Raw genomic sequence first — 27,060 nt, forward strand, 5'->3', positions numbered from 1 at the left:
GCTCTGAATGGTCAATCATCTGAGGAAGGCATTCCTTTGTTCTTTTACTTCCTGGTTAAAGGAGTTGGAATATTTCTCTTAAGCAAACATGCCTCAGGCTTTGGAGTTGGTTACAGCCCTCCTGTTAGTCAAGTACACTAAGTAGCAAAGGTGAAGTGGTTCCACTTGTGGATTCTGGAGTCATACTCCCTGCCTGCCTGCCAGTCTGCCTGCCTAGCTTTTAAATCCCAGAACTACCATCTACTACCTGTGTGGTGTTGGATAAGGTAGCTAACCTCAGTGTGCATCAACTTGCTCATCAGTGAAATGGTGACGATTATGGCAGTATATACATCCACAGGGGTAAGGATTACATGAGTTAATATATGGAAAGGACTTAGAACAGGGCCTGGCACACAGTAAGTCCCATACAAGTATTAACTCTTATAGTGATTACATAGAAAATATCTGGTAACTTATATTTGGCAGAAGGACCAAAGAATCTGTGTGGTCATGGCTTATATGGAATATAAAAGTATGAGACAGTCATTCACTGAGCAAGAAAAAAATCAGAGACCATCATCCCCATACACTCAGGAAAAAGGGTAAAGGTTATAGCAATTACTAATTTCTTTGGTGTCTCCTGATAATATTTCATTAACTCTTCCCACCCTTATTCCACTTGATCCTTTGCATGGCTATAGTGAAGACAGAATTCCTGGCAGTGGAAGTGATAAAAACAGGCCTAACAGATTATTTATGGTAACTTCTCTCTGAGGCTACTTGCGTTGGGAGTAGACTTCACTTCTATAGCCTGGAAGGATGCTATATTGACAGTAAATAGGATTTGCTTGCCAACAGTCTCTCTCTTTCTTAATTTATATTACCCAAAAGTGCTAGAAGCCACAGATACCCCTTAAGGAAGTATCCTACAACCCATCTCCAATGCTTTCTCTTCAGTATGTTCTCCCATTAATTCAACATGCCTGCAGGTACTTCTTATCTTGCTTTAATCTTGATTCAGTGAGAATTCATGGGTAATTGTCCTCTCAATAGTACCATCAATTCTCTGAGCTCATAATCATTTTAATCCACATTCCTCTGCCACTCACTAGCCCTGAATCAGTTTTCTCTGCTGCTGCTCCAAGGGGCTTCCAGACTCCACTACTGCTGCAGTTGCTGCCACTGGAGAAAATCCTGACGACAAGGTGCTCAGGGACTTCAGTTATACATTCATGAGCCCAACGTTCAGCTGGGCTCTCTGTCCCATCCTACAGCCATTTTAATTAGTCCTAGTCATTTCTCCATGCTGTGGTCTATGGAAGAACAGAGCACTTGGGGTTTTACAAATGAAAAACCTCTCCCTCTTATGACTGCATCGTGATGATTTGCATAAGTTGATCCAAGTGCTGTGCTACTGAATCAGATGCCCCCTCACTGATGTTAACAACATGCATTATTTTGCATGCATTCCTCTACCTTAGCTGTGTGGGAAATAATATTTTTGAGACATTAACCTATATTCTTGTGGCTCCTCTGGGCATTTAACTCTTTTGCCTTCCTGTCATTCATGCAGATATCCGTGAAAGTTTGTAGCAGGGTTTCCCGGTTTTTGTGTTTCTATAAAAACCTGAGCCCATTATTCTAGGAGCCTCTGAAGCAAAAAACAAGAATAATAGGGAGGAGGACTTTTTTCCCAGATTAGAGAAAGGGCCCTCCCCCAACCCAGTGGAGAGAGAAGGAAAGGAAGTGATAAGAGCAGAGATTCCAGGAAGGAAATGAATGCAAGTTGTGTAGAGGTGCATGAGGCCCTGGGCAAACTTACAGAGTTCCTGTGCCTTGGTATGGAGAGGAAGCATCTGACAGAGGTTTTAGAGTTGAAGGGGCCATCAGACAGGAATGAGGGACTTTCAGCAGCAATCTCCAAGGATCGATGACCCAGACCTGTGTGACGTATGGCTCAGGACCAGATGTCCACCTCCAGCCAATATCTTTGCTCCCATCTCCTTTTTGCACTGGAATTTAAACACAACCCTGCAAAAAGGGAAGAATTCAAACCACATGGGAATTAAATTTCTGCCATCCCAGGGGAGTGATAGGCTCAAAATAGAAATTAGGTTGAATCAGTTTTTAAAAGTTTTGTTTCTTGCTAATTAAATTAGATTCTTAAAACATAATGTTTGCAGACCTGAGTGTGTGAAAGGCTTGCACACCCAAGTTTGTGAACACTACTTTTTCACAGAGCTTTCTCTCCGCTGCTAATATTTTTAATATAATACTGGCAGTCATGTAAAATAGTGGCTTTCCAACTGTGTTCTAAAGAGCTCTGGGTTTCAGGCAAGTTTCTTATGGACCTGGGTAGAGATTGAGGGGATAGCAAGTTGGCAGGAGTCTGGTCATCCCCCAGCACAGCTTTTTCCAGATTACTTTCCCTATTATCTATTTAGTATGAAGCTTATTATAACATTTCCTTTAAATAGAAGATTCAGCAGCTCAGGAAGTTGGAAAGTCATTTATGTAAAGTATAAAATAACTCATAGTTATACTATGAAATATATCTATACAGGCATAACCATGTTTTTTGTTTTCATTTTGACCTGCTTTGTTTTGCCTGTATAACTTTGGAACCAGTTCTGAAAGCAATTCCCAATGTATTTTAAGCAAAGACAACAGAGGCAAATGGCTCCTTTCAAAGGTAACTATTCTGAAGGTCAGTACTTGTTTGCATTTTAAGTTCTCATGTTTGTTAAAGAAGAAAGTCGGTCTCTTGATCAGTGTCATATGCCACATTTTCACCGTCAGTACAGTTCTGGTAAAACAGGATTAATATTTCTGTTCCTTAAGATGCAAGGGCAGAGCTATGAATAAGTTATGTTTTAGTAGGAGCTACTGGATGGAATATTCTTTGGCAGTTGAGTTTATTAGTTCCACTGCAATAATCTTTCCCATTTCACAATCAAATGACTCTCCTGTAACAATATAGGAAATGGTTTTCTCTTTCCAAGTTTCAAGGAAGAATACTTGGAAATGAGTAATATTTTTCTCCATCACCTTTTACTCTCTTAATCCAATGCTAACATACTGGGTATTTCTTCCTTCCTAAGACTATGCAGAACTTTTCGTAGGGGAAACTCCTTGGGCTCTGGGCTGTAGCAGGAGCCCTCCAGCAGAGGAATAACTGCTGGAGAAGAAACAATCTCTGTCTAGATCATTGGTCTGTACTCAGCTTTCTCTTGGACACCACAGTCTGAGAGCATCTGGTTTTGGTTTGCTGTTAAGGAGTGTAGCTCACACAACAGGTAGCTGCTGCAGGTTGGAAGATTCAAAAGTCTTATTTTACTTCATAAAACCCTTGGTACTGACTAGGCTGGTAAAGAGTAAAAGCAGAAAGCCTCTAGGAAAGAGGAGGGGGAATTCCATTCAGAATGCCTTGCTGACACTTAGTGGATAGAACAAATCAGAACTGATTAAAGGACACTAGGGATAATATATAAGGGCGGTTAGTCACTCTTAGGTAGAGCAAGATGCATGTGTTTTAACGAAGAGTAGTGCCATCTCTGGTTTCTGTTGCTCTCTCTCTTTTCTCAGCAAGTCAGGTCTCTAAACATCTATTTATCATGTGGGATTTTATTTCCCAAATGGTTTTGAATTTAATTGATTTCCAAATTAAATGCAGAGAAGCATTCCTCTTAGTCTTCTCTGAATGAAACCTGAGACAATAATAAAAGGTACATGGAAATGGTTTGAGCTCATTGGTTTCAGTGAGTCAATGAAGTATAAAATCTCAAAAGGACTAAATATTCAACATCCTTAGCCTGAATATTAGAAACTTACTGCAGTCTCTGTAAACCTACATTTCTATCTTGGATAGGAATAGCAAAGAAGTTACAAATAAACAAAAGATCACTTAGCATGAAAAAGTTAATTGTGTCACACTGGATTTAAGTGATAAATCTGTCATAAATGAATAATAAAATTTTAAATTGAGAAGATAGTTTTACTGAACAAAACTGTTCAGTGTATTTAGCTAAAAATTTTTAAATGTTTGAATTTCTTTTCCTTGTAATCTTTGAATAAAATAACATAAGAAGTCAGAAAAAAACAAGATAAATTAGAAGTTGTGAGTAAATACCTCCAACTCTGCAATGAGATGCAGCTACTAATAAGTATTAAACTATTTCTTTTACAAAGACCCATAATCTTTATTTCAGAAAATTACAGTTATACTTGCAGAGTATTTTGCATTTTTTCCTTTAAACTTAAAATAAATTATTTTAAAGTTAGTCAATATTGTGAAAATAATTTGTGGCTCAAAACTCACCTTTAATATTTGAAAAAAATCCAATGGCTCCAATCAAGAATTATACACTCAAAATTTTCATCATTCTTCAAAAAGTCACAAAATTAGAACAAATGACTTAAGCATTTTAGTATCAAAATCTCCTTCTATAAAGAAACCCTTCCTTTGTGTAATCCAAATTACTCAGAAAAACTATTTCAACTTTTTAAAATCATGCTCATTTGTTCTACTTTCTTACCATCCTTTCATTGCTTCAGTGGAGCAGGAAAGGAAAAAAGGAAGGTGAATTTTTTCTTAAGTAAACTTAGTGGTGTCATAAAAAGTCTTACCATTGTCCCTGTTCTAAAAGAAAACAGACTTAAACTTCTAACCTCATAAAACAAATCATGTGTGAACTCTAAAGGTTGTTCTTTCCACCGCTGCTCTTTTCTCATTATTCAAAATGGTAATTTTTTTTCAGTTACACAATTACTGGAATTGCTCAAGAGAAAGGGAATTTACCTTTCAAAATGTGCATTAGATCACACAATCTTCCCACTCTGCCACTCAATATTTGGCATCCTGTATTTTATTTGGCAACACTATCAGTTACCAAATTCTCTCTCTCCTTTTATTGAAGTGTCTTTTACTTACAAAACAGTGCCTCCAATTCCAGCATTCTCACCTCTTCCTCTTTGTAGCAGGCCTTCTTCATTCATGCCTGTACCATTACAATGACTTCCAGACTGTTTTCCTGTCTCCAGTCTCTCTCCTCTGCACATTGCTGCCAGGATAGTTTTTTACTAAGCCACTTCCCAGATTAGAACTTCAATGGTTCTTTAAGAAGCAGATAATTCCCATGTTATTTAAACTATTCAAAGCATGAAGAAACTTTTAAAACTTTCATTTTCTTTTTTATAATGCTAGCAATAATTATAAAAGTTATAAATATATTTTCCCAATACAACTTCCAAAATCGAACACTTGGACTCTTTAGGAATAACAATGCAAAAATCTTGTATATAAAATAGAGAAGCAACAAGGACTTACTGTATAGCACAGGGAACTACATTCAATATCTTATAATAACCTATAATGGAAAAGAACCTGAAAGACAATATATACATATTTATAACAGAATCACTTTGCTGTACACTTGAAACTAACACAGCATTGTAAATAACTGTACTTCAATAAAAAAATTAAAAATGCAAAAATGTCAAATAAAATATTAGCAAATAGTACCCGACATTACATTAAAAATAATACTCTTTGTTAAGTTTCATCTCAGTAGGGTAAACCTGTGACAATATTAAGAAATCTATTGCTATCATTAATTAAAATAATAGTTATAGGAGGAAAACCATATGATCATTCTTAAAGATGCAGAAAAGGAATGTGCCAATATTTATCACCTAATCCTGGCTTTTAAAAAGACTTTATAAAATTGATAAGTATATTTTCAGTCAAAGCCACAGTCATTAATGAGGAAACACAACAGAAGCATTTTCAGCAAAATCAAAAACAAGGTAACAGTGCTTTCATCATTATATTTTAACATGGTTCTGGAAGTACCAGCCCAGTGCAATCAGAAAGAAAAAGGGTATATAAATACTGGAAAGGAAGAAGCAAATTTTATCTTTATTTATAGATGATATGATTTAATACCTGGAAAAATCCAAGAAAAAAACTGGAAAGCCATTAGAAGCAATGAGCCAGTTCAGTAAGTGACCATTTACAAGATTAATACATAAAAATTAATAGCTTTCCTGTGACTAAATAAAAAACAGCTAGAAAACAAGGAAAAGGAAGTTTTTATTACTGCAGTTCCTAAAAAACCCACTAAGTCTCTGTTGCTGGAATATGTGAAAATCAGTAATTTTCTTGGGGATTAAGAAGGAATATTGTAACCTGATGTGATGAACTGGCATCCAGCTGAGGCTCAATAAAGGCTATTTCTTTCCTTCTAGAAGCTCTGACTTCAACCTCCACACATCCAGATTGGAACTTAACCCTGAACTAAAGCCCCAGTAAGACCTGCAGTAGGCCTTTTATGGAACGGGTGTTTTCCTTGGTGCCTGTGGATAAATGAACTGTTAAGGACATGGCTGGGGTGGGGACTCTTTATATCTGCACCTCCTTAGCAACTCACCGACAGCAGTCCTTAAAAGTAGAGTAGCTGTCTCCATGCCCAGATCAGAAGCAGGGAAAAGATCAGCCCAGAACACTGATCTCAAAACTCATAGTTCCTGGTTCTGGGTAGTGGTCTTCAAACATTTATCACCTCACCATTACCCCTCTTATAACTTGCCTTCCTACACACACACACACACACACACACACACACACACACACACACACATTGATAAAGTTATAAATGACTGCAAGTGTAATGTCTGGTCTCTGCTCTACCCAACCAGAAGCCCAGGAAGTTTCCAGTTAAAGAGAAACTAAGACTGTTTATACAGAATGTTTTCAACTACATAAAAAAGTCTCTAGATTGTAGCAGAGTAACATGGAATTAATTTCTTCTTTATACTCAGTTATACTTCCTAAACTGCCTTAGTATCTTATTGCCTTTTCATTGGGTTGAGTCATTGAGGCTGGTCTCTAAGCAAATGGGAACCAGAATAGATCTAAATATTCAAGTTCAAAGCTGTAGGTAAAAAGAAAAACAAAAGCAAGTCCAGGAGAATATCCGTAAGATTTTCCTTGAGGCAGGATGGCAGAGTATGGGAGCCTCAGATAGAGAAGCAAACCTAGTGTTCCTGAATGGAGAGAAAGCTGTGGAGGACACAGCTGGATTGCTATCTGGAGTGTGAACCAGGAGTCTTCTTGAAGGTTATAAAGATTTTCAGTATCCTAATAGGACAGGACTTAGCAGTAGATCTGGCACCCAGACAAAACCCAATTTGCCTGTACTCCCTTTCCCTTGAATTTCTGTCCTCATCCCTTGCCTCCAAACCCTATACCCTGGATTAGGATTCAATCTTAATTTACTGCTCTGGTTGAGACTTGCAGTCAGCTAGAGTCATGGTTCTATTTTTTTATGTGCAAGGTGATGTTCCAAAAACTTGTTGAATCTATGCAGAAATGTCCAGACTATTCTTCATCTACAGTTGCATAGAGAGCAGGAGACATTGGAGACTGCTTTATGGACTGACTATCATTGGCCATCAGTGCCAATACCTGTTATTTCTGATGCAGGGCCCTGGTTTTCTACTACTTCCTACTTTGTGGACTTGCTCTTAGGCAATTCCATGACACCTGTTCCTAGCTACATTTTCCCTCTCTCCACAGATCAACATTTGGACAGAAAGTGTAATCATACAAGGTGATAGAAAAAGGAAGATTGAGAGAGGCTGAAGCAGCCCCTCCCCTGAAAGAAAACTAGACAAATATTGAGCATTAAATGTTTGAGGGAAGGACAAATACTTGCAGTTCTTTATTCATGGCCATGCTTGTCAAGCTGTTCCCACTTGGAAGTCTATTCCTTTTGTGGCTCCCCTACCACTCTCTCCCTTCATACATCTCACTTACCAGAAACACACCCCCCATCAGCTCAGTACAATCAGGGGTGTGTGGAGGGAGACTGATTGAAAATAGGAAAATAATCAAAGAGTGGGAGACAAGACTGGGAATCCAGACTTTGATCTGGTCCTTACTCCCTGGGAAGATAAACAAACCGAAAGTAGGGCAGCAGAGACTGCAGAGGTATTCAGAAGAGATAAATAAGTAGCACAGAGTGCAAGAGGTCGTGGCTGCCCCAGGATCCCAGCTGGCCTCAGTCATTCCCACTCTGAAGACACACAAAAGTGGAGAATTGAGTACTCAATGAGTATCCAAGTACTCAATCAGCTCCAGGACACGAGTCTTAATATCAATCTTTGCTGATTGAAACATCCCACTTCAACATCTATCCACTGTGTCCCCAAATCCCACTCCAAGCTCCTCTGTTACCAGCCACTTCCCTAGAAAGTCTTTAAATATTTAAATTCATAATTTTTAAGGTAAGCATGGTATTTTAACTAGGTGTTGACAAGGCACAGACCCAAGTTTTAGGATAAAGAAAAGTATACAGCATGAACTTAACTATAGTTTCTCTCTCTCTCTCTTCTCTCTCTCTCTCTCTCTCATTCTCATTCTCTCTTCCACTCTTTTTCTTTTCCTCTCTTAATATCCAGTTTTATCTTGATAAATATGGCCTTGAGCAATCCATAAATCTGAAAGAGGCAGTATGATTGATGAACTAAGGTACATCCTGAAGACAGGGTTTCCTGGTTGCCAGAGAATCCTGACATTGTGATACACTGAAGCACAGGATAAGGGAAGTAGTTTAAATAGTAGTAGTAGTAGTCCGTGCTTCCAACACCTCATCCTGTGGCCCACCTTCATTCACCCCCTCCTGTGAGCTGGCTGCCCAGAGAAGCTTTATAATGATGTGATTATTCTAACTCAATTAGCAGGGAATGAAAGGAACAAAGGAAACCTATTTTGCAGCTGGCTGGTCATTCAAAAGCATCCTAACTTGAAATGTCAGCTAATTAGGACATGGTAGGAGGGAGAGATTTTGCTTGAGTACTTAGACCTTATTAACAGACCTCACTGTGATTATTAATATTATACTTCAATAAAATAAACCAAAAACATATTACATATCCAATTTTATTTGAAGGGTGAATTTCTATTGCTCTCACCCCAGACAGACATTAGATTCATAATGTCCCAAATCATAGGAACAATTAATTCCCAAATTAGTGTTTTCTCCATTAAGCACTGACCAGTTCTTTTTAATTCCTTTTTGGTCTTTGAAGCTGTAATAATCTTTGGATATATTTAACTCTCAATTTATAAATGGGAGAGAAGCTGAGAGAGTAAGGTATGTTTGAAAAAATACAATCGGAGTAGACCTAATGGCTACAGACTCTAAAATGCAGAGAGAGTAACTGTTCTGTTCTCTGAGAAGGAAAGGCATATGCAAGAGAAAGCAGCATTTAGGATGACAATTTTAGTTAAATTTACTGAGCACTTACTATGTACCAGGCTCTGCTCTAAACATTCTACACTCAATTATACCCTGTGAGAAAGGATGTTTGTTATCCTAATTTTTCACATAAGGAAAAAACACAAAGAAGTTAAATGACTTGTTTAAAGTGATACATATAGCAATTAAAAAAAAGATTTGTACCTAGGCAGTCTGACTGGAGAGTCCAAATTCATAACTATTATGCAATTCTGATAAAAATATAAAACCACAGATATTATTGGGCATCAATAAAGACGAATAATGAGAAAGTATGCTAGAGGATTAAAGGAATGCATGACTAGAGACAAAGGGCTAAACTCAGTCTCTAGCAATAAATTATTAAATCATCCTGTAACCAAGGTTTTTTTTTTTTAAGGAGGGAAATATAGACACACACACATACATACACACATTGAAGAGCTTAGAAATGAGGTTTCCATCTGAAAGCTAAACAAGTAAACCCAGCCACAGTGGATTTGAAGAGCAGACTGTAAGACACAATCAAAGGACTGCCTTCCCAGGTACAACAGCAGAACATGCACACACCCAACATGCCAGTCAGGGTTAAGTGAGGACCAGCCAGATGAAAGTGAAGAAAGAGCGTGTTCCAGGCAAAAGGGACAACATGTGCCAAAGCTCGGAGATGAGAGACAGCATGGTGCATTCAGAGAACATGAAAAGGTTCAGTATGGCCAAAGCAGTGAAGAAGGAAGAGTAGACAGGGGCAGGGCTGTGGAAAGCTTAGCTGTTTGGAACTTATCCCCAGTGCAGTGGGAAGCCAGCCATTGAGGTGTTTGAGAGACATGGAGGAACACAGATTGGAGGGAGATCTCTGGCTGCAGAGTATGTTGGAGCTCTCCCCACCCCACCCCATAGCAGAGGTGGGTAGATCAGTTAGGAGCTGCTGTAGTCATCCAGGAGAGAGATGGCCAGGCAAGGTTGGCAGAAGTGGTGACTGGGAAGAGGGGGCTGATGGGAAATATTTCAGAAGTAGATAGATGGGGTGTGGGGGTGAGGCAGAGGAGGGGGTCTGGTTTGGGCAGCAGAGTGTGTTGTTGGTGCCCTTCACTGAGAGTGAGACCTTTCAGAGGAGGAGGAGGGGGAGGGAGAAGGGCAGGGCAGGGAGGAGGAGGAACAGTTTGAGGAGGAAGTGGAGGAGCTCAGGTTGAGAAAAGTTGAGTTTTAGGAGTTGGTGAGTTGTCTAAATGGAGCTCTTCAGTGACCAGTTGATGATATGGGTCTGGAGTTGGGCTGTGACGTCTGTCCTGGAGATAAAGATGTAGGTATCATCAGCCTCAGACCCTGTGAGTCGATCAGCTGGCTAGAGGAAGGAGAAGGGAAATGGGAACCAGGAGGAAACTGGAGGTTCAGACAGCACAAGCCAAATGGACATCACATAGTGTGGAAAAGGAGGACCTTTGTAATATCCCAAAGTCAGTATCATTTCTTTCCTCACTACTTTGTTTTCCTATTTACTGTGTATCTGTGTATCTAGAGGTGGGGTGGCCTGCGGAAGGGTGTGTCATCCTTTTCCTCTCTTTGAATTCTTTGGGCTGTATTTGAGGGCTCTTGCTGTTCCTCCTCTTTTGAGGAGGCAGTTTCTTTTTTCTTTTTTCCCCTCCTCTTCCAGGCTGCTTGTGCAGTTCTCTCTGTCAGAGCCTGCTGGCAGGGACTTCCTGGACATGTACATTAAGATGCAGCATAAACTAGTAGTGAAGGGCATGGGTTTTGGAGACAGTTCAGACTCTAACTCCACTAATTTCTAGCTTTGTGTACATTATCAAAGTTGATTAACTTCTCTGAGTCTTTATTTCCTCATCTGTAAATTAATACCTATCCACAATGAGATTTTATAAAAATTGAAATAAATAACACATAGAAAGCTTTCATTACATTTATCTTTATTATTATTATTACTATTTCTATTTTTATTATTCTTGCTCCAGGACAATCTGGAGCCTGCCATCCTAAGGCTTTTATGTCAGGTATCAGGAGGAAGAAAGAGTGCCCAAGAAGCATATTGTATTCATGATCTATAATAAACTTCGTACTTTCTAGATGAAGAGAAAGCCACAGGGCTAGTTAGAGCCTGATGAGCAGTTCTGGGTGTTGATTCTGAAAGCCAAAGGTAAGGTTTCCCTTTCTCAAAATACCATCTCATCTACTACAACATATGATATGGGAAGTTCTCATATTCCAGCAGATTGGGTTGGAGTCCCAGCATCTTTCTTAATGAGATTTTGATTGGATGGTCAACCAGTAAACCAGTTCTACACTCACTCTTCAAAATAAAACTAAAATAGGTGAAACATGTTTCTCTGGATTTCTGATCCCTGGGGGGCCCTAGATGGAGATAACAGAAAGGCTCTTCTCCACTTAGTAGTCAGGATTGTCATGGTTACCAAATTGTTCACAAGACTCACAAGTACACCCTGCTCTCCTATGAAGCGGCATTTGCATTTCAAAGGAACCAACAGTTTCAAAATTCTCCTCTAAAAAACATTTGTTTCAGTGGGGAAAATGGAATTAAGTCTAGAAAACTTGATACTTGCAATAGCAAATTTATATTTGCTGCAGGAATTTCAATAATAAAGGTTTTATTAAAGGTACACGTGTATAGCTATAAAACATAGACTTCCAATGACAAATTCAGGTTTTGATTACATGGAGCATTTGTTCAGGAGTAATGGCTTTTCTTTTCCTTATCACCAAAAGCTCTATCATTAACACAAACCTTCTTACACATTCTTATCAATTTTTATCACTTTTATCACCCACTGTTAGGATAAACAAAATTTAAAGGCATCTCAACCAAGTTGGTATGTTCTTTAAAAAAATACAGGTGATAGTGGCTCCTGATTTTGATGGCGTTAATACCAACCACTCTTTACATAATGTAAGTTAGGTTTCCTAATTAATCAAAGACCTTATATCCGATTTGAATTATGAAAACATGGTTGTGAGAGAAATGCATACACTGAATAAAAATAGGCCATTAGTTGGGACTTGGGAATCCTTGTCATGTAGGCATTGTAAACAGACTCTTACATAATATCCTACAGTGTGCTGTAGTATTTTATTATCTCACAACATTAAAAGCTATGACTTTTAATTATAAGTGAAACTGGTTAGGGATAGGAGAGGGAAATAAATTGAATTATAGTGCAATTTCTCAGTATTTAATTATTTTAATGAGATATATGCTTTTAAAATGAGAAAGAACTTATCCAATGACCCATCAGTATCTATAGGGTCTTGCTTAATTTACTTACCTCCTCTTGGCCTCATCTGTCAAGTTGAGCAAGATAACTTATGGTTTAAAGAGACAGGAATTTCTCCCTAGTCACACACACACAAAAAAAATTCCTCTGTTCTGGGAAAGGGTTAGTGAAAATGAAGAAATGAGGGACTCCTAAACAAGGAGACACCTGTGCCCTGCCCCAAGAGTGCCTCAGTGATGTGGCAAATCTCAGATAGGACAGCCATGATGAGATGCTCAGCAACTTCAGCTTTGACAAAGATTTCTGGTCCTCTAGTATAGAGCAGAAGCACCAGAGCCTTGAAACCTCAAATGGATTTGCAATCTGGGACAATGTGTGTCTCAGCAGACTATGTGAATAGGCCTACCTTTCTGACACTCTGGTCCCAAATTTTGACAACACTCAAGGAGTAAGGGAACCACAAAAATAAATGAGGCTGCTTTTTTTTTTTCATATTAGCAAGATGAGGGCCCAAAGTTTAAATTCCTCCAAGGTGCTTTCTATTCCCAGGAACCCAGGGCCATTACGTAGATGTTAAATTAATGGGCAACCCATTTGTCAGGCTAACAAGGTCCCTTTGCCTTGACACCCTCCCACCTCTGCTTGGGTCATCTGGTCTAGGTGAATAGCACCTGCCCTTCCTCTAGTAACTTCTCGGCTGGTTTCAAGAATTTGGAAGAGAGTTGTATGGCAGTCAATTTAACACCTGCCAAAGCCTGTTCTAAATGGGCCAGAGCCATACATCCTATATCTAAACATCCCTCAACCTTTGTACTAGCCTACAATCTCATAGGCAGAACACATTTTTGCAAGGTGCTAAACTACATGCTACACAGCGCCCCTCCAAAATCTGTACATTGAAGGAGGAGATTTGATTCTTACTCAGGTTGTAGAGAGAAAATTAGCCTCTGAGGGAGAGTGTTTCTGAGACAAACGCTAGAAGATTAGAGAAGTACGAGCACTCTCCTCTTTTTGTTTTGTTTATGGAGAAGCTGGGCATTTCCTGATGGACCGCACCCATGAAATAACTCCACAGCTAGTAATGCTGAAGTTAAGGCTTCCTGATGGGAAGATCACATGGATAGGAAGCACATTTTCATCACAAGAATGCAGAATGGTTGAATTGGGAGATTGAGATTGACATGTATACACTGATGTGTATAAAATTGACGACTAATAAGAACCTGCTTTATTAAAAAAATAAAATAAAATTCAAAACTTTTTTTAAAAATTAAGGAAAAAATAATATTATACAATAACAATGATAGGTTTATAAAAAATAATGCAGATTGGTTAGTTATAGTAGAATTAGTAGACACTATTTATGCCCTGTCCAGATTCCACTTACTGGGCTAGTACATCCATCCCCCTAAGCTGCTATGAACATTGGTTGCTAAAGATTCACAGTCACACCCTTGTCAGAGGATACCTTGGAGCTAAAACCCCTTTTCTCTCACTCCAACTCACCCATACACCAAGGCTTTCGGTCAGTGGATACAAAAGCCTGGCTCCTTTGTCTCACAATGGATCAGTTCTGTGGCGCCCTTCACATCCCAGATCTGCCCTGGGCTCAAGCTGAAGTTACACTTCAGGTGAACTACAGCTATGCCTAGGTTCTTCCCCTGTCCTATCCTGCTCTCCTATCTCCATACACGTTTCATCTGAGAACACTCCCTCAATAAACTACTTTCAGAAGAATCCCCATGGCAGGCTCTGCTTCTAGGGAACTCCACTTAAGACACAAGGCTATTAATTTATGTTTCATCTCTATGGCTGTCTGTGTTCTCTGCTTTCCCTTTCTCAGTCCAGCCAGTTCTGTACTTCCTTGCCTCAGAGAAAGTTTGTGGCAGGACTTCCCAGATTTTATTTCCTCCATACCCCAAGTCCATTGTGAAAAATGAAGTTCAGGGAGTGAAGGATTTCCCTAACACTAAAAAGAAATCCCTTCCCTCACTCAATGGAAAAAGGGAGAGGTCTCTGAGTCCCTTGAATAGATGAGACCACTGGCCTGCTCCCTGACAGCCCAAAGAAAAGAGAAGGAACTCAAATCTGCTGGCCATATGATGCCCCTGGAAGTCTGGATCCTACCCAGGGCTCCCAGGCTCACCAAATCCTATGTTCTCTATGCCAAGCAGAAGCTGCCTAACTGGTCATTCTGGAATCTGGGATGATGGCTATCACAGCTATAACTAGTGTGGAAAGACATCCTCTTGTAAGTCTATGTAGATTTTTTCTATATACGGTTATTTTTTCACAAAATTAAGATATCTAATATTTCTTTCCCATCTGAAAGGCTGACAAAAGGAGATTATGATTATGCTGTTATTATGAAACAATCTGTTAAAAGACTTTATGAAGCATTTTCATTAACTAATAAAAGGCATACCCTGCAATGTAACCTGAAAAAAATAATTCCAGGATATCATACACAGTGTAATTGCAGTAATGTTAAACACATCCACATTCTTACAAAGATAGAAAGACAAGGAATAGTAGTTGGTGGCTTATTTTTATTTTCTTCCTTACAGTTTTCTGTATTTTCTAAACTTTTTGTAGGCAGGATTAATGTCTTTTGCATCAGCTGGCCTCTTCTTATTCTGCTCTCCCAACGTCAGTCGGTATATGTAGTACCAGGAGCCAGCCCCGACCACCAGGCCTGTTGCCATCAAGCCCAAATTCTGAGCGCGGCCCATGCTGCAGCTGGAGCGAAGATCTCAGGGGACTCTCTCTCAGGCTAGTGAGAGCCGCTGGGACGCAGGAGTCTGAAACTGCAATCAAGGGGGCGGGGGTGTTCGGGGCGGAGGAAGGAAGAAGGAAATGAGGCGTTGAGCTTCTTTTTCTTTTGCATCATCAACCCACTGATAGATGGACCAGCAGACAGGGACAGACCAAAGCCAGAACCAGACAGGAACAAACAGGAGACAATGAGGACTCTGCTCTGGTGAATGCGGTGAACGCACCAACACCCGAACGTGGGTTCAAACCCGGACCTTTCCTTCTCCGTCCAGGTGGTCAGGCCTGTCTCTCACCTCACAGTCCCCCATCGCTCCACTCCCCGATAACCGCCTCCTCCCCTCCCTTCCGCCCGCTGGAGTCACCCACGCCAACCATTTCAGCTGCCTTTTACAAGGCACAACACGAAAAAGGGGCTGGGTTCGGGTGTCTCCGCGGGGAAATAGAGAAGCGCCTCCAAACTCGAAAGTCGTGCTGCTACCCTCCACCCTCACTCCAAGAGTCTCCAATCAATACCCACCCTCACCGTGACCGGCAGGAATCAGGACGGGTTTCCTCTTGTCCTCCTCCTTCCTTGCCCACAGCCACGTCACCTCAAAAGAAATTGGGAGCCGGTTACCTGAGCAAGAACCGCTATCTGGACAGACCAGCACACAGGCTCCTAGTCACATGAAGTTACGTCACTGGTGAGTTCGGGGTCCCAAATTTCCCCTCCTATTATTGGCAAAGCAGAGGGTGACCCGCCCCCTCCCAACCCCCCCCACCACCACCATTACCACACAGGACACTGTTGCTCTTTCTAGTCTTTGCACATCCAACAAATGTGTTGTCTTTGATTATTGGAAGGGGCAGTATTTTCTCCTGAGCTACTGGCCAATTCTACTGCTTCTCTGGGGAATGGTCCCGTCCTTTTCCGTGCTCCCTCCACCTTTTTTCTTTGGAATCCTTAATGTTCACCTCTGCAGTCCTGAAAATACCTGTAAATGGGGACGGTGGAAGGGGTGTCAGGAAAAGAAGCAGAGAGTAGGAATGAATTTGTTATTTTATTTTATTTATTTATTTATGGCTGTGTTGGGTCTTCGTTTCTGTGCGTGGGCTTTCTCTAGTTGTGGCAAGCGGGGGCCACTCTTCATCACGGTGCGCAGGCCTCTCACTATCACGGCCTCTGTTGTTGTGGGGCACAGGCTCCAGACACGCAGGCTCAGTAATTGTGGCTCACGGGCCCAGTTGCTCCGTGGCACGTGGGATCTTCCCAGACCAGGGCTCGAACCCGTGTCCCCTGCATTGGCAGGCAGATTCTCAACCACTGTGCCACCAGGGAAGCCCTGTTATTTTCTTGTTAGCACTATTCTGTTTCTTTTTTTGCCCAAATTTTATTATGGCAAAATAATGATAGAACTATTTTCATTAAAAAAAAAGATTATTTTTTTAAAAGGTATGTTTCATAAACAATCATTCTCACTGCATAATGAGTTTTATACATGCCACTCAAAGCAATCTTAATTAATGTCTTCCACATCTTGTCACATGACGAGGCCCTGATTTAGCTAATCATTTATTTGAGAGTTAATAAATCTGCTAATGCAGCAAAGCCAACTGGCTTTATTTCTGGACTGCAAGAGAGTCGTTGTAAGTGCAATGTTGGAAAGCCATTTCTTTATTTATTCATTTGTTCAACATATTTACCGAGCACCTACTACATACCATGCATTGTTCTCCATGCTGTGGTTACAAGGGTGAATAAAACAGACCTAAATCTCTAAATCATGTGGCCCTTACATTGTAGTGAGAGAGACAAACAATAAACAAGTAAATAAACTATATATATATATATATATACTGTTAGTGATACATACTAAAATATTTTAAAGCAAGGAGATATGAAAAGTCGAGATGGGTTAAACTTTCAGATAGGGTGGCCAGAGAAGGCATCACTAGAAAGGTGACCTTTCAGTAAAGATCTGAAGTTAGTGAAGGATCTAAGTGTGGTGATATCTGGGGGAAGAATATCCCAGGCAGGAGGACAAGCAAATGCAAAGGCTCTGTGAAGGTAACAAGCCCAGTATGTTCCAGGAACATCAAGGAAGCCAGGATCGCTGAGCTAGAGACAGAGCAGTAGAAGATGAGGCAGAAAGGTAATAAGGTTGAAGAGAGTAGGGCCTAGTCAGTTGTAGTGAGGACATTTACATTTACTCTAAACAAGGGGAAGTGGGTGGGGAGTTTGAGGAGTTAAGGGGAGTGGAGTTAAGGGGAGTTTGAGGAGTTAAGTGGGTGGGGAGTTTGAGGAGTTAAGGAGACTAGAGTGAAAGGGAGACTGGTTTATCTACATCATTCATTGCAACAGCAAACTGAAGGAGAAAATAAATCTTACAATTAAAGCACTTGATAAACTGAGTCAGCCAGTCCTAAATTAAAAAACAAAAAAACTATTAGTAAAATAGGAATAGTGGAAACTTTGCCTGTGCAGTAAGGAATTATATATTTATAATTTAATGAATTATTATTGGTTAAATTAAATTAAGTATAAAAGAAAATAGCCTTAGTCTGATGAAGACTATATCAGAGGCTCTTTTGACCTAGCAGATTCCTCACTCTTTGTGGGCTACCAAGACCACAGAACTTGTGACTTACCTCTACTCACTGATATTATTTCCTTCTACTACTTTTTGTGCAGTAGTGGTAAACATAAACAAAAATAACCTTGAAAAACAGATAAAATATATCAGAAACAGCAAAAGTTACACTAAATGATGAAACTTCATAAGAGGTATTCCCATTTTCTTCAAGAACAAGAACAAGAGGTTCTCAAGCACCACCATTGTTCAACATAGTTCTGGTCAATATAACACATGCAGAAAAAAAGGGAAAAAAGTTATAAATATTGGAAAGGAAGAAATGTAAAAAATCATCATTTGAAGATGGTTATGTATACATACCTGGAAAAACCAAAAGTATCATTTGAAAACAATTGAAATTAATCAGACAGATCACAGAAATTGGCAGATACAAAATAAATATATAATAGTAGAACACTTTCCTTAAGCAGAAAATCACCTATAAGAAATTACAATTGGAGAAAGGAATAGCATTTCAGCAACATAAACTACTAATACCTAGGAAAAACCTAACAAGTAATAGGAATTATTTAGCTGAAGAAACTTACAAAATTTGATTAAAAAACATAAAAATAGATCTGAGCAAAATGGAAATATATCATATTCCTGGAGGGGAAGTCTCAATTTTAAGATGCTAATGTTCCTCAAATTAATCTGCAGATTTACCGCAATTACAATACAAATTCTAAATGCTTATTATTTGTTTATTGTTGTTCAATTCAGAACTTGATTAATAACCACAAATGCACTTACTAATATGTGCATAAAAAGAAAGTTGGAAATCTTTAGCAGTGACTAGCAATGGGAAAGATATCATGGAGCTCTTTCCCTGCATGCTTTATACATTTCCTTATTGTTTTGAATATTTTTAACCACTAATATATATATTACTTTCATTACCAGAAAAAAAAAAGATATTTCTAATCTGGACTATTTTATATAACACAGACTCTCTAGGCCATTGTATTGGTTCTTAATATCTAGGGCAGGGATCCTAGACCCCTTGAGAAACTGATGAGGTCAATGACCTTTATTCCCCTTTCCCCCAAAAAATGCACTTAATCACACATACACTCAAAAACAAAACCTTGCATACAATTTCACGTAGAACACAGAGGTAGCCAGTTGAGAATGCCTACTCTAGGTTAATCAGTATCGTCAGTGGGGAGAGACCCTGGGGCCCAGGTATACATTTGGCTAAGGAAGTATCAAAGTGGGTGTGGGCCTCGGGCAGTGACCCTGCAGCAAGGCTGGGTTCTCCCTGGGTGCCCTGAGGTGAGGAGGCCAGAGGTGAGAGGTCAACAGGCTGCAGGCCAGGTGATAGCAGCAGACAGCATCAGGAACAAGGTTAACTCGGCCACACCATGAATAAGGGCAGAGCAGGGCAGGCAGGCCTGGGTGCTTCCCCCAGCAATCTTTGTGGAAACCTGCAGCTGCAGGGGTAGGTGGGAACAGCAATCCCTTCTCTGCATCCCTAAGTTACCACTGTGGGAATTTGAGGGAGGGAGTGAGGGAAGAAGCCAAAGGCATTTACTCAAATTGGTCACCTGAGTAAAGATGGCATTTAGCACCCTGGTCACTGTCCATGTATACTTTTAGGATGAACAACAGAGTCAGGTGCCAGAATGCAGGGGATGAGAGGTTCTGGAATATAGGAGAGGTGGGAGGGCAAGCACCTTCCTCCCTCCCCTCTTGACAGGACTGGAAGGATTTGACCATCTCTGCATCCCTCATATCCATCATTTCCTTCGTCTAATAGTTCTTCCTTTTGCCCAGAGCTGAATCACAAAACTGGAACCTAATCCATGGACAGGTGTTCAAAACTGTCATGGTTACAGCCATCAAATTACAAGAGGTTCACACAGCAGTCAGCAATGGTTTGGGAACATTAAATAAATGTGTTTCTCTAAGAGAACAAGACAGCATCATTTATTTACCCAACTTAAAAGCTGTCCCAGAAGGAGAAAAAGTAGGATATTATTTGTCCAAAATAAATAAGATCAGACAACTGAACATCTCTCCATGGATCAATTTACAGATCGTATGGAAACATGCTTATCTTGTTGAGAAAAATTCCATTTTTGGATATTCAAATGCCTTAGCATGTTTTGAAAACTATTTCCTATGTGGACAATAGAATCTTCTATGTGGTAAAAATTAACTAAAATTAATGGTGTCTTCCAATATTAGTGGGAAATCTTTTTTCTAAAACATGCCTACTCTTTTTCTTTTGTTGCTGCTTCCCACACTGAACTCTTGTTTTGTTGTATTTTCTTACTATAATAATAAAGAGTGGTGATAGCTTTAAAAACAAAACAGAGACGTATTACAGAAGTAAAGACCCCACTACCATTCCTACCCCTTACCTATACTGGAGCAGGGGCCCAACTGCAAGGTAAATGGTGGGCACTAGTGGATGGAGGATTGGAGGTGGAGTGAGGGGAGAGTATCCAGTTGCCCAAGAAAGGATGAGACGATTCCCCAACAAGAAAAGCAAAAATTGTCGATAGCCCTCCAAGAAGATGCATCCCCTCCCCAGTAACCAGAGAAAGGCAAATTCTAACACAAGGAGAAGGGGCTACTTGTGGCCTCTGGGACTACAAAGACAAAAAAATGAGTGACAGGACCTGATGTGGTGGGGTGAGGTGCTAGTGGGGGTAAAGGAGGGGGCTCCTGCTCTTGGTGGGAGTGGAAGTTGGGGACCCAAGCTTACTGGCGATGCAGCCCTCACGTGACCAGGAGCTGACGTTGGCAAAGGTACTTAAAGCCCTGACCGCCGTCCTCCGTCCTCCTCTGGGTACCAACTCTATTGCGCTGCGCACTGCCGTGCGTTTAACCCAGGCGAGGAGGAGGAGGAGAAAATTCCCCCAGATCGGGCAGGTGGGTGTGAGAGTGGGCATGGCCTGGCACCCCCGAATAGGGGTAGCCCAGAGATGAGGGAGTCTGAGGCCGCGGGTGTCTCCGCCTCGCCCGCCCCTGGCCGGCTCTCCAGACCCCCGCGCTCAGTCGCAGCTCATTTTGGTGGGCGGCGGGAAGAGGGGGAGGGGGGAACGTAAAGACGCTGATATACTTGTGGAGAATCCGCTTACTTCCCCTCCCAGCCAGTGTTTTTTTGGTTTTGTTTTTGACACTCAGGCCCCGCACCCCACATCCCGTCCTGTTTTGAAAGGAGGAGGGAAGAGAAATAAACGTGGCAGCGCATATAAGGCCAGTGGGGAGGTTGGGGAAAGGGTGATCGGAGGGGCACGCAATTAGTAAACAATCCGGCTTATTCACTCCCACTCTCACTTTGCAGATACCTCTCCCGACCACCGCCCCCGCACCCTCCCCTCTCCCCCGGCCGACCCCACGTCTTTTGGGGGTGCTGGGAAATGGGTGTGACAGCCTTTGTAGGGGAGGTGGCGGTCTGGCTCTGGGCTTTACAAGAGGGAAGGCCCTGAGAGAATCTGGTATTAAACCGCCGTGCTAAGTCCTAGGCTGCTTTCCAGACACCTCCGGCGCATACAACCCTTCACCCCCGTTTCTTCAGTCCTGAAAAAGGAGATCGGGTACCCTGGCGGGAGAAATGGCGGTTAACAGGAGATTGCGATGGGGTGTGGGAGGTGGAATCCAGAGCGGAGAAACAGTGGAAAATCATGACCCTCAAACCGAAAGGGCAGACACTGGGGACCCGTTGTGCAGGCTGATGCTAGGCGTGGGGGCTGGGGACTGCAGGACTGGTGGTCATAGGAAGGAGACGCTAGATTGTCTGGCCATAATCCCCAGTCGCGCGTCCCGTCCAGCCTTCTGTACACCCTCGCTCCGCCCCCTCCCGCTTCGGTGCAGGAGAAGGGGTGTGGCCGTCTGTCCGGGAGAAATGGCGGACGGGGGGGCGGGGCAAAGGGAAGGAGAGGTTGACTGCCTGGGGAGTCTGCGCAGGGGCGGGGGTTGGGGTGCGAAGGGAGGGGTGAGAAGAGTTGAAGGAATTGAGAGGTGGAACCGTTTGTCATTCTGGTATGTGAATGCTGAAAGGTAATTGGGGACTTTGGTCTTCAGTCCGTTCCATCCGCCGGGCTCTGTCTCCAACGTCTTGCTATCTGTATTTCTGCCCTTCAGTCTGTCCTTAGGATGGAGCTCTAACTGAACTGAAGAAAGGAGAAACAGCCCTGAATCATTGGAGGTCAGTGTGGGGGCTGGGAACTGTCTTGGAACCCCTGGTATGGTGTGGCAGAAACCAGAGCAGAAATTGGAGCCGGGGGCTCCTCTTCCCCCATCTTCTTCCTCCTTATAAGAAACCCTTGCCCTGGGCCTGTCCTTTTTGGTACAGCGAAAGGGGTGTGGCATTTGCCTTCTTAAATAAGGATTTGAGGAGGAAGGGATATGGAGGGAGTGAGGAGCCCTGAGAGGGAGAAACTTGCCCACAAGGGTTCAAATCAAGAAAAGAAGAGAATCCATCTACCAAAGGCCCCCGAAACCCCCTTTCTGGGATCTCTCCACAGGTCTGTCTGCCTTTTGGGCCCTGCACAACTACAAGCCTGGTGGAAAAGAGCAAATTGCTTCTGCTCCCAGCAGGTTGGTACGTGTATGAGAATCATTTGGGGACCTTTGGGCTGGGGGTGAGGGAATCAGAGAAGAATCTGGGGTTCTTTCTGGTTCTCCACCAGCTTTCCTGAAGTCTATATGGCCTCTCATCCCCCATTTAGGTGCTGGGAAATTAGATGTGTTTACATTGGGCAGTGAGGGCTAGGGATGAAGATGTAAGAAACATCAGACAACCAGGGTCCTGAATCAACACACAGAGGCCTGGACACTTGTGTCTGGGTACTAGTCCACCCACCAAGCATTATGTTCCCAAACTCTCCTTTAAGTAGGCCTGGTTAAGCACGAAGTGAGCCAGAGCCCTAAGCCTCATTTTTATCCTTTACCCCAGGTCCTGCTTAGTTTGCAACCTCAGCAGAACTTTCGAGCCTGAACTGAAGCACCTTACCTTGTCGTGCACGCACCCCACTTGGGCACACCAGCTCCACACCCTGAATCAGGGGATCACTCCAGCTGCATCATGAGCCGTGTTCGGGATGCTGGCTGTGTAGCCGCTGGGATAGTGATTGGGGCCAGTGCCTGGTACTGCGTCTACAAATATGCCAGGGGAAGAAACCAGATGAAGAAGAGACTGGCCAAGCCCAAGACCAGGGCTGTGGCCGGGACTGGAGCCCGGGCTAGAGCTGGACTAAGGGCTGGATTCACAATTGACCTTGGGCCAGGATTTGGTCCTCCAACCCCAGTCCACACTGGGGCAGAGGTCAGGGTCCAGGATGAAACCTCTGCTCTGGACATGGCTGGAGCTGAAGCAGTGGCCTCAGCTGCATCTAGTGCCAAGGCTCAGAGTGGGGCAGGAAGTCAGGCCCAGGAGGCAGAAGGGGCCGGGGTTGGGCCTAAAGCTGAATCAGAAGCCACAGTGGCTTCTACAGTGGCACCAGCTCCCTGGGAGGCAGAGGCTTCCGTGGCTGCAGAGACCTCCACAATGACAGGGGCTCCTAAATTAGCAGAAGCCCCTGGCACAGCAGAGGCTCCTGGGGCACCAGCTCCTACTGAGGCAGCACCACCTACCGAGGCAGTGGAGGCTTCCATACCAGCAACGCCTACTGTGGTAGCAGCACTTTCTGGGGCAACAGCATCTTCTGGGGCAGCAGCACCTTCTGGGGCTGCAGTGCCTTCTGGGGCAGCAGCCCCTACTGGGGCTGCAGAGGCTCCTGGGACTTCAGGGTCCTCTAAAACAGCAGCAGCCGCCAAGAAAACAACCCCTGGGGCTCATACTGGGGCTATACCTAAGGCCGGGTCAGCTACTGGAGCTGTACCCAAAGGTGGAGCTAAGGGTGGAACCAAGTCCCGGACTGGAGGCAAGGGCAAAGGCAAGAAAAATAAGGTTGAAGTAGACGAATTGGGGCTGGGCTTCCGCCCTGGAGATGGGGCTGCGGCAGCTGCCGCAGCCTCCGCTAATGGAGGACAGGCTTTCCTGGCAGAGGTTCCTGATTCTGAAGAAGGGGAGTCTGGGTGGACGGACACAGAATCGGAGTCAGACTCTGAGCCTGAGACCCAGCAGAGAGGGAGAGGGAAGAGACCCGTTCCCATGCAGAAGCGCCCCTTTCCTTATGAAATTGATGAGATTCTGGGTGTCCGAGATCTCAGGAAAGTCCTTGCTTTGCTTCAGAAATCGGATGATCCTTTCATCCAACAGGTAGCTTTGCTCACTCTGAGCAACAATGCCAATTATTCATGCAACCAAGACACAATTCGCAAATTGGGAGGCCTCCCGATTATTGCAAACATGATCAACAAAACTGATCCCCACATTAAGGAGAAAGCCTTAATGGCCATGAACAACCTGAGTGAGAATTATGAAAATCAGGGCCGGCTTCAGGTATACATGAATAAAGTGATGGATGACATCATGGCCTCTAACCTGAACTCAGCAGTACAGGTAGTTGGACTAAAATTTTTAACAAACATGACTATTACTAATGACTACCAGCACCTGCTTGTCAATTCCATTGCAAACTTTTTCCGTTTGTTATCTCAGGGAGGTGGAAAAATCAAGGTTGAGATTTTGAAAATACTTTCGAATTTTGCTGAAAATCCAGATATGTTAAAAAAGCTGCTCAGTACCCAAGTGCCATCATCATTTAGTTCCCTCTACAATTCTTATGTGGAATCAGAAATTCTCATTAATGCCCTGACTCTATTTGAGATCATCTATGACAATCTCAGAGCAGAAGTATTCAACTACAGAGAGTTCAATAAAGGCTCCCTTTTCTACTTATGCACTACATCTGGAGTGTGCGTTAAGAAAATTCGAGCCTTAGCAGATCACCATGACCTCTTGGTGAAAGTGAAAGTTATAAAACTAGTGGACAAATTCTGATTGGCTATGTGTCTCAGAGACTTGAAGAAATGTCTGGTTTTGCAGTCTGGAAGCAATGAAAATTGAAAGTTACTGCTTTTCCACTTGCTTATATAGTAAAGGGATCCTTTCAGCTGCCAGTTTTGAATAATGTATCATCCAGAGTGATGTTATCTGTGACAGTCTCCAGCTTTAAGCTGAATAATTTTATGAATACCAAATAAATAGTCCTCTTGTACTGAAAACACATTTGTGACTTTAATCGTGCTGCTTGAATGGAAATATTTTTACTGGTTCCTCTATGTGAATTGATAGTGAACCTGTCCATCATGAATAGCCTACACTTCTATCATCTGTTTTGACTTGAATTTATTCACCAAAGACTTCATTTGTGTATCATTAATAAACTTGTATGTTTCAACTGACAAAAAAAATTGTTCTCTTGCTTGAATTTAAAATCTAGCTGGAGAGATAAGGTACATAAATAGAAAAAGATTACAGTACCTGAGCATATGCTCATTGTCAAATATATGCTATCTGTTTAAATGAAACAGAAGTGGCTAGAATGCTTCAAGGAGGAAGGGCACACTTAAGGTGGGCCCTGAAGGACAGCATGAGAAAACACAGAAGGGCATTCCAGGAGAGGAAATGGCTTGAAGAAAGACACGGAGGTAGGAAATATGTTCCAGTGACAGGAAGGTAACCAGTTTGCCTGGAATGGAAAGTATGGGAATAGAAGTGATGGGAGATAAGGGTGGAAATGTAGGGCAAAAAAAGTTTAGGGAAGACCCTGAACACCAAGCTGAAGATTGAAATATGATCCTGTCATTTTCTGGGAGTTACTGGGCATTTTTGGCAAAAGGAAAAATAATCTGGTGGCAATGTGAAAAATGGATTGGAGCTGTGATGGGGTTAGGTGTAGAGATATTCGTTAGGAAATTATAAACCAAGCATGAGATGATGAAGAGTGAAATAGGGCGATGGCTATAGGAAATGTTAGGGAATGATGATAAGAGATGCTTACCAAAAAATGTACCAAAATCTGCTATCTTGGCTATAGGTCAACAGAGAGGAAGGATTGTATGATCTTGTGCAGGTTCTGACAGAGAAAGCCCTCTTTCTTGGGCAGTTCTGGCAACCAAGCAATGCCAAAGTGAGTTACCATTTTTTTTCTTTCCATTTTTTTCTTTTTTTTGAGTCACCATTTATAATGATGAGAAAGAGCAGTGTTACAAAAAGAATGACTCTTGGTGCAAAGTGATTTTTCCCCCCTCAGGTTAGAGGTCTAGGTCCTCCTTTGTTTGGAAGAGGGGCAGTGGTGAGGCCTTTTTGGGAACCCCACCCCCACCTCTGAGTTCACTTAAGAGCAGGAAAACCTTCCTTCATCTGCCCCCTGGCCAGTGAAGCAATGAAAGAAGAAAATGGGAGAAGTTGCAGAGATTTTCCAAACCCAGCCTGCTCTCCTGACACCTCTCATGAAACCTTCATTTTGGTGCAGGTGTATGGTGGGCTGTGGCAGAAATAGAGACAGGGACTCCTGGGAGGGGGGCACGTAGAAAATGGACAGTTTGGCCTAATATACTGGCACAACTTATCTGGAAGGCAATTTGGTAATCTATATAAGAAGCTTTAAAGGTACACCTGCCTTTCAGCCAAGCATTGCACTTGTAGGATATTTTTCCCTATGGAAATAATCAAATAATTGTATACAGAGGAATATCAAGGGTATTCAATTGAGCAGTGTTTCTAAGAGAGAAAAAGAAGCAACTTAAATGTCTAACACTACAGAATTGGCTAAACAATAGGTGGTATGTCCACACAGTAAAATAGTATGCAACTGTTAAAAACTGCGATGTAGGGCTTCCCTGGTGGCTCAGTGGTTGAAAGTCCGCCTGCCAATGCAGGGGACACAGGTTCGTCCCCCGGTCCAGGAAGATCCCACATGGCACGGAGCAGCTAGGCCCATAAGCTATGGCTGCTGAGCCTGCGCGTCTGGGGCCTGTGCTCCGCAACGGGAGAGGCCACAACAGAGAGAGGCCCGCGTACCTCAAAAAAAAAAAAAAACTGCGATGTACTTTTATATTATTGGCATGAAAAGACATTCACCATATGTAAGAGTCTGTTGCATCAGTCAAAAAAAGGCTCCTGCAATTGAAAGTCAGTGAAAATTCTTTCAGATGTTTATTATGTCATCTCAGTGTATTTTTACACAGAATTGGAATCATATTGTACATCAGTGGTTCTCAATGTGTAGTTCACAGACCACTACAGGTCCCTGAAACTGTAAGGTC

At 42.3% G+C, this 27,060-nt stretch overlaps 1 protein-coding gene across 5 annotated transcripts; it reads left to right on the forward strand.

Annotated features, from left to right (window-relative positions):
* Positions 1 to 15,847: 15,847 nt before the first annotated feature.
* Positions 15,848 to 25,203, forward strand: ARMCX2 (armadillo repeat containing X-linked 2). Of its 5 annotated transcripts, none has more exons than XM_027099939.1 (4): positions 15,848 to 15,963; positions 21,988 to 22,051; positions 22,371 to 22,443; positions 22,802 to 25,203. In XM_027099939.1, the coding sequence occupies exon 4, from the start codon at positions 22,931 to 22,933 to the stop codon at positions 24,788 to 24,790; it is 1,860 nt and encodes a 619-aa protein (XP_026955740.1). In that variant the 5' UTR covers positions 15,848 to 15,963; positions 21,988 to 22,051; positions 22,371 to 22,443; positions 22,802 to 22,930; the 3' UTR covers positions 24,791 to 25,203. The 5 variants fall into 5 exon arrangements, with proteins under 5 accessions (XP_026955740.1, XP_026955738.1, XP_026955742.1 ...); XM_027099937.1 differs by lacking the exon at positions 15,848 to 15,963 and adding an exon at positions 20,661 to 20,772; XM_027099940.1 differs by lacking the exon at positions 15,848 to 15,963 and adding an exon at positions 21,869 to 21,885.
* Positions 25,204 to 27,060: the final 1,857 nt, after the last annotated feature.

The sequence above is a fragment of the Aethalodelphis obliquidens genome, unplaced genomic scaffold (genome assembly GCF_003676395.1).
Source record: "Aethalodelphis obliquidens isolate GAN/ISIS:26980383/991018 unplaced genomic scaffold, ASM367639v1 scaffold151, whole genome shotgun sequence".
Taxonomy (NCBI): Eukaryota; Metazoa; Chordata; class Mammalia; order Artiodactyla; family Delphinidae; genus Aethalodelphis; species Aethalodelphis obliquidens.